The sequence below is a fragment of the Sesamum indicum genome, linkage group LG7, assembly GCF_026168435.1.
Source record: "Sesamum indicum cultivar Baizhima isolate 11 linkage group LG7, ASM2616843v1, whole genome shotgun sequence".
Taxonomy (NCBI): domain Eukaryota; kingdom Viridiplantae; phylum Streptophyta; class Magnoliopsida; order Lamiales; family Pedaliaceae; genus Sesamum; species Sesamum indicum.
Genome location: NC_142663.1, coordinates 6,072,291 through 6,086,179, shown reverse-complemented (window position 1 = coordinate 6,086,179; position 13,889 = coordinate 6,072,291). Strand labels below are relative to the sequence as shown.

The following is a 13,889-nucleotide window of genomic DNA, read 5'->3' as shown; positions in this document are numbered from 1 at the left end:
CGCTTCATATGTCATAAAATATCTATATCTATATCTATATTATTTATTATAGGTGAAATTATATTTTGAACGTTCTCAGATTTACTTTGAATATAAATACATTAGTGTTAGATTGGAAATTACGATTATCCCACTTGAACTTTGTTTTGTTTGGTTTGTAAAGTCATCTTACAGGTATTCAATTTAAATTTTTATCATAATTAATTATTTTATTTTTTTATGATTTCAGTTATAATTATAATATTTGTCATGATTTTGGCTATGTCTATGTTTTGGCCACACCTGCAGAAGCAACGACTAATGATTGTTGTGTAACCGCGATTGATTTGTATATTTTTTTTCTTTTAGTTATAGTAATTAACCATAGCGAAAAATCATATTTTTTCAATGTCAATGCAGGAAAAGAGGCACCATGTGGCTAGTAGTTTGCAGTAAACAACTACTTCCGCCCTGCAACAGCAACAACATAATATCCGCTGACACTCGCCACAGGGAATCGACAAGAACACAAACACGAAATCTGAAAGCAGCAACACAAACAAGCAGGGTCAAGTGTAAAAGCAACAAATTGAGCGCAATTTCAGAATGTAGATTTCAATGATAGCAGAATGAAATAAATATTGTACAATGATGCTACTGCAAGCGGATCACTTTGGGGAGGGGGGTGTTCGAAGCTTGGTGTAGTCTGCGTGCTAGGGGGATATTATGCAATCAACTATAATCAAATGTTGAGTCAGCCGTAACAAAGTTATTTGATGCTTAACTCAATACGATGGGTAGTTAAATTTCTCGTACTTGATATTTGTCGGATTATTTGTTCTGTTGTTTTATTTGAATCAGTCACATAATTCAATATAATGCAAAGCAATGAGCTCTATAAACCAATCATCGGATGAATTTTACTTAAAGAAAAAACACAAATCTCTAATCTAGTTTTGTATTTATGAAACATTCAGAGAAGAATTAATAATTAAGAAAAAGGGTACTAAACTTGAGCATAATATAAAAATATATGCCCACTTTATAACAAAAGAAAAGTCAAAGTTAAAATGATTAGGGAAAGAATTAGAGTAGACTACCACACATTTTTTTATATGCTACCTATTACCATATTAAATGATAATTATAATAATTGAGGACCAACAGATGGTAGTTTTTGTACACTCGAGACCTTTTTTTTTAAAAAGAAAAGTAGGAAATTAAAGAGTTCAGTCACTAATCTCACTGTCTGTGACGTTTATCATAGCGAAAACCCGAATTATCGGGTTCTTGATTTGTCAGTGATCAAATGTTTCTGCTACTAGAATGGGAGTGAAGTGGTGTTTCCTCATTTGGTTAATTGCCTTTAATTGCTTTCAGAAATTAATAATAAGAAGGGCATTAAATTATTATGGGAATGGTCAGACTGAAGGGGGGGGGGGGGTGGAGAAAAGTAGAGCGTGTTTTCCGGTGCAAGGACGAATAAGGAAAAGCTGATGCGGTGACACGTGGAGGGGTGGAGGCTGTTGGATGGACATGCAAGGGCTGGGATTGAATCTTTCTCGATGACGTTTTTATTGCAAACTGCAAGAGAACTGTAGAAGGGAGTGGCGAGATTTTCTGCACAAAAACCAGTCCCTCTCATGAGCTCACACACTCCACCACTAAAACCCACAAGCCCTAGCAGAAATTAAATCAAGAGCGACAGAGAGAGAGTGTGTGTTGTGTGTGAGAGAGAAGAGAGAGGGGTGGGGGGAGGGAGATATTGGTTTGTACTACGGGGGATGTCTTAAATTGAGGTTGCAGAGGGGTGGTTGCAGTGGCTGATGGCGGCGTTTGCAGAGCTGTGACTTTAATGCATCGAAAACAAACACCAACAATTCAATTGATCAAGTGATCACTGTCAAGAAAGAACGAGAGAGATTGAGAGAGAGAGAGGCAAACAAAACCAACAACGAGTTCCTTTCTTTCTCTCCATCCCTTTTTTCTCTTACCCTAAACAATTCCTAAATTTTGGTTCTGAAAAAAGCTGCAAGCAGAGAACAAACCCCCAAAAATCATCAACGCACACCAACACACACAGTGAGTGTGTCAGTCAGCAGCGAAAACCCTCTCCAGTCTCCTGTCTCCACAGTTTACTCCCTCTAAACACACATATAACTTGACTTCTTGGAATTGAGTATTTATAGTAGTAGTAGTGAACTTACTAGTCCCATAATTCAAGATTGCAAATTTACAAATTAACCCACGCACACACACACTGGCTCGGATCTTCCAAGAACTACTACTTTATAGTTACATCTCCGTCACCCCTCTTTTTCCTTCTTGCTATGGATTTTCTCCCAAAATTGAGCTTAGAGGTAGCTTGTAGGGGTGGAAAATGTCTGGGTTCTTCTCACTAGGTGGTAAAGATCAAGACCAAGATCAGCAAACCGACACCAATAATAGCTTGTTCCTGTTCAAGAACGAAGAGATCTATAACAAGGGTTTTGAGCTATGGCAGCAATACTATCAACTGCATCAGCAAAGACTTCATTCTTACCAGCACCAAACTCAGCACCTCAGTATTCAAGATGTGGACTTTTCTGTCGGCCCGAGTAGCAGCAGTAGAAGAAATAACAACCTTATCAATAGCCTTGGTGATGAGTCTTCCCATTATAGCTATAGATCAGCAGCAGGGTTTAGGGTGATGCGGCAAGGGAGAGGTGGAAACGAAGGAATGAACTGCCAAGATTGCGGGAACCAAGCCAAGAAAGATTGCCAGCATTTGAGGTGCAGAACTTGCTGCAAGAGCCGCGGCTTTCAGTGCCAGACCCATGTCAAGAGCACGTGGGTTCCGGCCGCCAAACGCCGCGAGAGGCAGCAGCAGCTCGCGGCCTTGCAGCAGGATCATCATCAGCAGCAGCTCACTACCAGAGGGGATCAAAATCCTAAGCGCCTCAGAGAGAATCCTGGTGGTGGTGGTGCGAGTTCCGCTCTTGCTTGCACTACGTCGCGTTTGCCTGCTACGACATCAGGTGATGTTGTAGTCTTCTATGAATGAAAACAGAATTTTGAAAATATGGGAACCATTGATGTGTTGATTTCTTCAAAAATAAAAAGGAAATTGAGATAGCGGTCATTAAAGATTAACAGTAATGTTCCATAAAGTATACGAAAGGACAGGAAAATAATGTATTTGAATCGAAGAAAGAAACTTTGTACCAGTACTGCTGAAATACTAACCAACAACAAGGCTGTCTGTTCATCGTATAAATCATTCGCGTGTGATGACTGAGAAATCCAACCTCCATGCTTCATCTAACTACCCTCTTTACCTTTCTTCTCTCTCTCTTTTCTTACTGTTACAGAGTAAAACTGACGCAGATAAAGTCCAAAGGAGTTAGCGGAAAAAAATGCTTTGCTCTTTCTTTATTCAAGGCTCAGCTTTTCATTTGTTTTTTTTGCCTGATTTATTTCTTGGCTGGTGATTAGGGTTTGAGTTGGGACACTTCCCACCAGAAGTGAATTCTCCAGCAGTGTTTCGCTGTGTGAGAGTGAGTGCAGTGGATGATGCGGAGGAGCATCTGGCTTATCAGACGGCTGTCAACATCGGCGGGCATGTTTTCAAGGGAATTCTCTACGATCAAGGCCCGGAAACCCGGTATCCACCTGGTGGTGGGGGAGAGAGCTCCTCCGGCGGCGGAGGAGGAGGATCCCAACAGCAGCCACTCGATTTCATTGCCGCCGCGGCAGCGACATCATCCGCCACCGCCACCACCACCACCAGCAACCCGAATATCACGATGCTAGACCCGTCACTTTATCCAACTCCTCTCACCGCTTTCATGGCGGGTACGCAATTCTTCCCACCACCAAGACATTAAGAAGTAGAATTTACCTCTCTAACGAAAAAGGGTCGACGGCTGAGAGATTTATTTCTGTTCTTGTTAGTAGTATCAATCACAACTCGATTGTCAACACCCCATTGAACGAAAACACACACACAAACACACACACACGGTGTAAGAAGAAAGGCAATGGGATGTCGTTAATTTTAATATTAGTACTCTTGTTCGAATTTCAATCATGATTTTTATGCTTTCGCTACCTTAAATTTTTAATCGTTGTTGGTCTTACCGATACCACTTTAGTTGTTGTGCTTTGGGTAGAAGGATTTTCATTTTGGTATTTTGTGCAGCATGTGGATGTGTGCGTTTTTTTGCATGTTTTGTGTTGCTTTCATCATTCTTTAATGGGCTTTTCGTTCTCTGCCTTGTTTTCTGATTGGGTCTTTTGAACTCTTTTCCCCCATTATCCGTTCTCTTGCTGGATAAAATTAGGACGAAAGGGTTTGTTGTACAATTGTTTAATAAAAAATCTGCCTTAGATTTTGCTGCATAGCATTATCAGTACAGAACTCACAAATATAAGAAAATGGGGCGCTGCCGGTCCAGCCCTGCAAGACTCCCATGCATTCGGCAAATGTCACTTTGCCCTTCGTATGTCCCAGAAACGAGTACATTTGCAAAGTAACCTAACCCCCCCCCCCCCCACTTCAAGTCAGAAATATATCCTATATATGTTTTCGGTTTATTGCATGTGATTTGTCATTCTTTTTGAAGTGTACACGATCAGGAATTAAATGGGCTGTTGGTTTAAAGAGTGATGGACATTGACATGCAAGGATGCTACTAATATGAATAGAAAGGAGTGTGAAGGTGTGGATCAAGAAGATTTGTGCATATTATTGCATCATGGGATGCATATATATATACATGTGAATTGGGACATGGATGTTATTAATGTTGGTGTAGCTGGATAAGGTACATGTAATATGGGAAGATTAAAGGTGCTTTTGTATAGCGTTCTTGATATGGTACCATGTGTAGGAAACAGAAAAACTTAGAAAGTTTCCCTAGATTCGAAATTTCTGTACCTTAATAAAGTACAATAATCTTTACAGACAAAGACGTTTCAATCCTAGGGGGAACATAAACTTCACTACTTCTTATCTTCTCCTTCTCTCTCTGTCTTCTTTTTGCAATCAGTTTTTTGCCATAAGTTAAGTGCATGGGTTCTGCCCTCACGGAACGTCAAAACTAAGTGCATACGATCCTTTTAGCTGCTGTGTACGTAGACTTTAGTCTCGCTTCTGGCCGATGTGCAAAGAGAGTTGGTTACTTTTCTAGGAGAAAATGAAAGGAGCGCGTGGTTTGGGGGGAAATTACATTTCTTGTTTTGTATGTTAGTGTCATTGATTACGTGATTCTCATTATAAATGGTCACATAAGTTAAAAAAATTCTCACTTTCAGTCTTTTTGTCAGATCCCGTTAGTATTTTAACGAAAAAGTTACTTAGAAAACAGGTGGTCATTATTCAAAATCTTAACGGAATTTGACGAAAGGACTAAAAGTGAGATTTTTGTAACTTGTGGGAACATTAATCAGTAACTAATGGGACTAAAAGTACTAAAGACGATGACCACGCATGCCTTTTCTGTCAAAATATTAAGGGATCTTATGAAAGTAGTAAAACTGTGATTTTATTTTATTTTTTTTTGTATTTTATAAGACCATTAATGAGAATCCCTTGATACTATAAGTTGTCTGCATCTTAAGGAGAATGATCAATTATATATGTAATAAATATAACAGTACTTATAATGTGATTGGTCGGGTGTGAATGAACATGTTGCTGACAAGTTTTTTGAATTTGAAATTATGGGTTTCTTATAATTTCTGCAAACTCCTATAAAAATCACTCTCCTAAGTCTGGACATTTTGTATTACATTAATGTTATTCGTATATAACAAGAATGTACTAGTGTGAGTTTGTCTACGGAGAAGGTGAAGTGAATGTATTCTATCAAGACAGCCGGTTTGGAAAGCATAACTTACCGGGGTCAAATGTATTTGTCGTGCAGTATAGATAATATTTATTATATAATTAAAATATAATTCAAAATAAAAAATGACCAATAGCATGATAAGTAAGTAATTTTAATTTCCTTTGTATTCATCAAAAGTGGTCTCTTTTGTGTGCTTAGAAGTTGGTAATATACAAATAGCTGGAGCCCTATTATTGACCTGTCTGTGACTAAAAGTTGCCCTTCTTTTCGGGCACATTTATTTGACTTGGTACCTTGTGAATAAATGTCATCTGAACACAAGGGTTATGTTAACAGTATTAATTTCCTTCTGTCTTTTTTTAAACAGTCATTTATTAAATTTTTTTTTATTCAAATCAAGTTTGGATTAATCAAGCCAATCATGAAGCTAAACGTGATATATTTACCATACAATTATATAGTTAATTTTTTTAAATTGTATACCAGTACACAATAAATTTATTACACTTATTATATAATTGGTTCAAATCTAATTAAATCCGATTTGAATTAGAATTTTACGCCAATGACCAGAAAAATCTTACTTCATCAATCTTTCGGTTTTGAGAACGCTGGGAAAACATAGTGTGATTAATCAATTATTGTGAAATTGCACAAGTCATGGATATTGTCGGGCACCACTGCTTCAAACTTCAATTTTATTTAATCAAAAAATTCCAGAGTGATCATACGAATTCTACATCGTTTGGGTACTTTGTGATGATGTTCTTACTAATTTAGGAGACATCAAATTTTATTCTGGATGAAAATTTGCATGAATCCGTGTGTTTCTAACTTTTATTGTTGCAATATATATATTTACTATAAAAGATTGGTGATTAGGTCAGTCTTTTTTATTATACTTTGATCATGTAATAAGTTATTGAGATAACGAAGCTGATGAGTGTTTCCAAGACAATAATAGGTACGTTCTTATTATAATACTCCATTTTCTTATTACATTAGATTTTTCCTCAAACCCTTTTCTCACAAGATTGTTGTGCCAAATATGACGTGTCATGCGATTCGATCGGTGTTACTCATTCTAACTTTGCAGGAGCCTCACAGATTGGTCTTGTAAAAGTGTCTCGCTAGGTAGAAAAAGTCTTAAAACTTATACATAAGTTGTTTAAACTCCTTGTTTGCCTACATCATTAGCGAACGGCATCAAATGATATGGTCTCTAACTCGATCGGTGTTCCTTTCGGGATATTGTCCCTTTGCAGGCTTTATATGAACCTTACACTTTTGTTCTGAAAAATCAAGAAGGCCTTGGAGTTTACAAACCAATCAAACTCCTCATCTGCAATCAATATGTGACATTTGTCTACACCAACGTAATAAAACTAATCAAGTACATATTAGCACTTGACTTCCAACTTACGATATGTATGTATATATTTTATTACAAAAAAAAATCTCATTTTTCGTCCTCGTACAGATATTTTGATTTTAACTCATGAATATACAGTGTTTGTTTATAATAAAAAAAAGACACTAATAGTTAGTAATAATTGAGGTGAAAAAGAAATAATGGTAAAATTAACCAAGTTTGGAGTATACAATTGTTAGCAATGAAAAGGCCAAACCCATGGGAGGGAGTAGGGTGATAGGGTGTGGAAGTTTTAGGGAAGATAGGGTGAGGGCCAAGCTGGGAGGCGCGTGCTTTGGTTTCTGCTCTGTTGCTTATCCGGCATCGGCATGGTAATTGAGCTGCACCGTGGTCCAAAATCCCACTTTATTACCCAATAATTCACTACCATCCGCATCAACCAAACCCCCCCTTTTTCCCTTTCACATCTCTATTACTATTACTCTATCTGCTTTGCACAACAAAGTTTTTTATATAAATATATATATATATATATGTGCAACTATTTATGGGATTTGTGTGATTATTGAAGGTGTGTGTAATTAGACCGTTTTGACTTTTGGACGAATATCATGCGTGCTTGATGGGCTGGTTAGATTCCAGCCGTGTGTAGGGTTACTCAGGGGTGTGGAAAAATCGAGTCGAGTTGAATGAAACTCATTGTTGTTTAAATTTGTGGCAAGATCAAATCATCTTGCGTTTGGATTTGGTTTGATTGTTAATCGGAATGAGTTCCGGAGGGTGCATGTTTGTTTGTGTGAGCTTATCAACTTTTAAAATTCTTATAAGATTGCTTGATAGTTTTTTTAAAAAAATAACTTTGAAAATTTAAGAATTTAAGCTATATATTAGCTCCTTATAAATAAGTTTTTTTTTTTATAAAAAAAAGCAAGGAGTTCCTAACTTATTTTTTAAAAAGAATACAAATATAAAAAATAAAGAATTTCTACATCCATAAATGATGGTTAATGACACCACGCACCAATTTTTAAATATGACAATTATATCGGTAGTTAGATTATTTTTTAAAAAAATTATAATTATTTTTTTAAAAATTAGAAAGCGAGACTCCACATCATTTTAAAACCACCACAGGCATAAACTCTTTTGTTGTGTCAATAATAGCTTAAGTTGATTTTCTTTTTATTTTTTTTTGGTTTATATACTTATTCTTATTTATAATATATTTTTAAAAAAGTGAAAGATTATTTATTGTATGCATGCAAGGACAGGTGTCATGAGAACTAATGTTATTAATCGAAATAAGATATAACATTTTATAAATTTCAAAATTGATCATCTTATAAGATCACACACACACACACATATCTATATATATATATATATGAGCTTCTAAGATCTTTTAAATGAACTGAACGAAAAACCCTCTGAATAGTCAATCAAATTTTTATCGAAAAAAATGTAATATTAATCCTATAATTTAGGGATGATAATTTTGGTCCTGTTCAAATTAAAATTGCAATTTGATGCTGAAACTTCAAAAATTATGATAATTTTAATTCTTTCTAGCCAATTTGACCTGAAAATTCCACGTCATCAGTCATGTCAACATCTAAATTAGGGCTTTTGGTAAATTTGATAGCGTGACAATCCCAAAACTTTTTTCCTCCCTAACAATATGACTTGACAAAAAGCAAATTAGCACATGATGATATGACCAATATTTTCAAGTTATAATTTTCTTGTTGAAATTAAATACCCTTATATATATGCTTGCTCTATCATATCTAATGAACCAACCTCAAATAGATTTTTATAGATTGAATAATTAATTAATTTTTTTCTTAGATAGTCTAGTATGGAATTGGGGACAAATGTGGTGTGAAGTTAGTTTAATTTTTGTAGGTATTATATTGAAGGGGTTTGGTCTGAAAAGCCCTTAACCCGCGCGCCTGGTTTCAAGCAGTAGTGGTTCTAATTCTATATACGTTGATGCTACTTTTTGTTGGATTTTATGGAATAGGTCATGTGAAGTGGTAGTTTGAGATGTAAGAATGTTGGACCAATGAGTTATAAAATTGGATGGGAGGTGGTACAACCCCAACATGCTGACCCAACTACTAGTGAACATGAGGGACCCCTTTGTTGGCTCTTCTTGTTACCCTTCAACTTTGCCTTCATTTCATTAAAATATAAGAAATATGTCTTTTTTTTTTATCGTGACTAATTGTTTGATGTGTATTGAGGTCTGGTAGCATCACAATGGCTGAATGATCCTCTTGAAATTTTTAAAATAAAAAAAAGACTAACTTGCGGAAACGAGGTTAACACTTTAATGTTTGAGTTAGTAATTAGATTCGGAAATGAAAATTGATAAGAATGTAAGGTAATGGTGAAATGAGCGATGTGGAGCGATTGCATATGAAAATGTGAGCTAAAATGAGCTTGTGGAGTGCAGGAAATATGTGTCCTTGTTGTTTTTGGAGAGGGAAAAAATGTGTTGGGGTGTCAATAAGTTGAGTTACCTTTTTTTACTGCATTATAACCTCTATTTATAAGGGGTTTGAGAGTAGAATCTGGTTTGAGAGTAGATTTGAACCCATCTGCACGAAGATATGACTGTGTTGAGTGAGTCTTGCCCCCATCAAACCCAAAAATGCGGGAGTTAAGCTACTTGCTGATTGATATAGCTGGTTTCGCAAATATAGGTGGAGTTAGCTGGAGAAATTTTTTAATATGATGTGGCTTGAGATGTGGAATCTTTGTTGTTTGTTGAATCATCTTATTGAATCTTACCTGTTTGTGGACCTTGCCAGATTAGTATAAATGTATAAATCATGGACTTAGTATCTTGCTCATGGGCTAGCAGAGTTAGGCCTGTTTGGAGGGGGCCACTCCTTTGTTGATAGCCCTTTGGAAGATAATTGGGGGGGGGGGGGGGACAATATCATATTAAAATAAAAATAATGATGAATACTATGCAGTAGCTGCTAGCATTGTTTCTACAGGTGAGGCTAAAAAAATTGCCAGAATTAATAACTATAGCAAATTTTGGTCATAGCTAAAATCATAGTGAACTTTGATTATTAAAACTAAAGTTTTCCTATTGATTTTGTATGACCGTAGTAGATCTTGATTTACCATATCTTTTAAGTAATATTAAAGTATAGAGAATAATTCTATTTTTTTTCTTTTTTTATGGTGATTGAACACACGTGAGATTAGGCTCAAATACATAAATATTTTTTGCCCTTTGTAAATTGACAAGTAGAATCTCTAACTGTGTATTAGTGTAACGTACTAAAAAGGGGTGTTTGTATAAATTTTGTTACTAGATAGGGGGTGTATTTATAATTCTAATTACAATTTTAAAAAATATATTTTTAATTTTGTAAAAAATAATAAATATTTATATAATTAGACCTGCGAGAATGTCAATGTATAAAAATATATGCATTTGATATATATAATACCATGCATGATGCTTGCCCTCTTTGTGTCTTTATCGTCAAATCTTTTGATTGTTTTGGGAACATTATAAGTCGAATATTTGTTTTGAATGAATTGATATTCTTTGATGTAATGATGTGTAAAGTTGAATATTGTTGAAAAAATGAAGGCGTTTGTATGGATATGGTCCACTGGGATTGGATTTGATGTTGAGATTATTTCAAAAGATGGTATCAAAACATTAATCATCATTGCAATAATGGAAAATGATTTTCCTAAATTTTGATCGTCGGCGTACCAACGTACTTTTTTCAAACCCTCCTTCAAAGATAAAAAAACAAACTTAGACCCAAATTTCAAATTCGATATGTATTGAACAAGCTACCTTTCGTCACATTAAAAAATGTTTCAGCATAGCTAAGAATTATGGCGAATATTTTGAACATACTTAAATTCAAGGCAAAATATTGATTAACTTTATTCAAAATTTAATTTTTTTTTTATTGCAGACGACAATATTTATCATAGTTTTTGACATCGTGGTCGTTTGAAATGTAATTTTAATTTATTTTGTTGATGATCATTTCATTAATAATGTAATATATTTTTTAATATAACAAATTTATATAAAATAAAATAAATATCAATGTCAGGTCAGATCAAACACATGATCTTGACAAATAGGCCACTCAGTTTTTCTCAAGATCAATTCATGTCTTATTAAGAACCCATTAATTCTTTGGATAAATTGCAAAATTTAAAAAAAAAAAAAAAAGCACCAAATTGGTAGCATAGAGATCAAATTGAGCCCATTAGGAGACTGCTGCCAATCCCATTAATTCTTGGGCTCACATGATTTTAACTTTTAAAGATCCAATATGGAGTGGGCTGGAATGGCATTGGAGCCTGTTAGGCCCAACTATATCTGCTCTAGTTCCGGCCCAATTATGTGATGACCCAACCCAATTCTTTGTGTAAGTAATAAACATTTACTCTTTCCAAATTCTGTTATAATAATAAAATCGATTAATTCAGCTTAAAAATGAAAATTTATACCTTTTTTTAACAGAGTTTTAAAATTATATTTACACTCCTTTAAAAATACTCATCGTTGATACTTGACTCTCTTTCATTATTGATGCGTACCATATTTTTTGCCACATCATAAAGGTCGAAAATTTTTCAAAAAAAATCCTAAAATCAATAGGGGTTGATCTTGTAAAGAAAGATCAACGTTCTGATGCTTAAGTTAATAATGATTTTACTAAAAAAGATAAACGAGAACTTGGACTAAAATAAGAATAATGGTGTAAAATAATTATAAAGTGTATATATTCATATGGAGTGCCAAAATTATGGTTAAAATAGTTTAGAAAATGAGAGAGGACGAGAGTTTGAGTGTGATAGATTGCGTTACAAAAATTCGATGTTGGTAGATAGCTCTGTGTGTTAGTTTTGTAACAAAAAAAAAAAAAAAGAAAAGAATGGGATTTGGACTTGTCTTGACAAATATATGGCCATTTGACTAAGCATGCCAATCTGCTTGGGTATATAGAGATGCAGTTTCTTACTGACCAAAAGCAAATTCCAGTCGAACTTCTTGGAGTTATTTGGAGATTTTTGCTATGACTCGTCTTAACATATCAACCACCTGTATGATATGACTGTGTTGTTGTACAATGACTTGTTTTGCTGTATTGAGCTTACTTCTTGGACATGCCAAGTTAGGAGAAAAAAAAACAGTTCTATGGGCTTTTATTTCTTACTCTGGGTCTAGCAGGTCTTGGCTTGCTAGGCTGTCCAACAGGGGACCCAACCCCTTGTGCTTGAGCTTAGAGAAAATATTTGAGGAAGTATCATCAATTACGATTTTTGACAAAAAGTGCTGATTTTAGCACAAGTTTTTCTTTTTGCAATTTTATCCTTATTTAACTTTCTTATATAATAATTTGCATTTGTAAGAAAAAATATATACTAATGTTAACGTTGCTTTATATATATTACATTTATCCTCTTTTAAATACAAAAAATATATAAAAAATATTAAATAATGAGCAAAATTTAAAATTTATGTAATGTTTTTGTTAAAGTTAGCGTTCCAATTCAAATCCTAATAAAATGGGATTAGGTGTAAATGAATTTTTTTTAAAGAAATGTAAATGCTATTTTGATTTATTTTTTAAAAAAATATGTAACTTTACTTTCTTAGATGGAATATAAATATAATTAATCCTAATAAAACTAAAATCATCCAAAGGAAGCCTCCTAAGCCTTTGACACAAACAGTTCAACGCGGAATACCAACCGACAAAAGAGACAACTCAAATGGGAGTAAATTACAACCCCAAACCAAACACCCCGTCATGCTTCGCTTATCAACAAAGTCAAATGAAATTAAGATAATTGTTTTAATCTAATAAATAAGTTTTTTTTTTCCAAAAAATTCACCAAACTTAATTATATTAACTAAAAATTTAAATAAAATACTTATTTAATTCCAATTAACTTATTATATCATTTACTGAAAGTCGGGTAAATTTTTTCTAAGAATAATTACACTCCATTCTCCTTAAATTCTGTGCAATTACACTTAAATTTGGTGTTAGTCAAGATTCATCAAATTTATTGATATTAACAAAAATATTCAGAAAAAAATCTATTTTTATCCCCAATTGATATATTACTGATTTATTGAAGGTCAAATAAATTTTTTTATATGCAAATTACCATCATACGTCTTCACGCGTTAATGCATGTAGTTAGATATATTCTCACCATTAATGGTACTTTAGACCAAAAAAATTGTTTGATCTTTAATAAGTTAGTAATAAGTGAATTGAGCTATTCAGGTTTTTGGTTAATAACAATAAGTTTAATGAATTTTAACTAATAGAAGAACTTATTAGTTAGAAAGAAGCAAATATCAAGAGTATTATATATAAATTTTCAAAATCATAGAGAATTTAAGTGTAATTTCGTCATACCTCAAGAAAGAAAGATGTAATTATCCCTTTCTTCTGATCAAAGTTCCTTTGTAAAGGTGATGATGAATAAATATAATATAAAAAGAAAAAAAATATTTAGTTTATTTTAAATTGATAATAAGTCAATTAATAAATATAAATTTTTATTCAATTCTTTACTAGCATCAACAAATTTGATAAATTTTAATTTATAAAAAGTTATTTATATGACAAGAATAAATATATTGAATATTAAATATAAATTTTCAATTAATACAAAATAGAGCCGTAATT

At 33.8% G+C, this 13,889-nt stretch overlaps 1 protein-coding gene and 1 long non-coding RNA gene across 2 annotated transcripts; one reads left to right on the top strand and one right to left on the bottom strand.

Moving 5' to 3' along the window:
* Positions 1-2,295: 2,295 nt before the first annotated feature.
* Positions 2,296-3,398, bottom strand: LOC148787506 (uncharacterized). Its single transcript, XR_016066305.1, has 3 exons — positions 3,205-3,398; positions 2,522-3,065; positions 2,296-2,434 (listed from the first exon to the last, which is right to left on the bottom strand). It is a non-coding gene; the product is annotated as an uncharacterized LOC148787506 (long non-coding RNA).
* LOC105166106 (protein EXPRESSION OF TERPENOIDS 1) lies at positions 2,360-4,063 on the top strand. Its single transcript, XM_011085337.3, has 2 exons — positions 2,360-2,996; positions 3,454-4,063. Exons 1-2 carry the CDS (start codon positions 2,360-2,362, stop codon positions 3,843-3,845), a joined length of 1,029 nt encoding a protein of 342 aa, XP_011083639.1. The 3' UTR covers positions 3,846-4,063.
* Positions 4,064-13,889: the final 9,826 nt, after the last annotated feature.

Coding starts and splice junctions, on each gene's coding strand:
- LOC105166106 (XM_011085337.3), top strand. CDS start 2,360: ATGTCTGGGTTCTTCTCACTAGGTGGTAAAGATCAAGACCAAGATCAG. Junction 2,997..3,453: donor TTTGCCTGCTACGACATCAG/GTGATGTTGTAG, acceptor GCTGGTGATTAG/GGTTTGAGTTGGGACACTTC.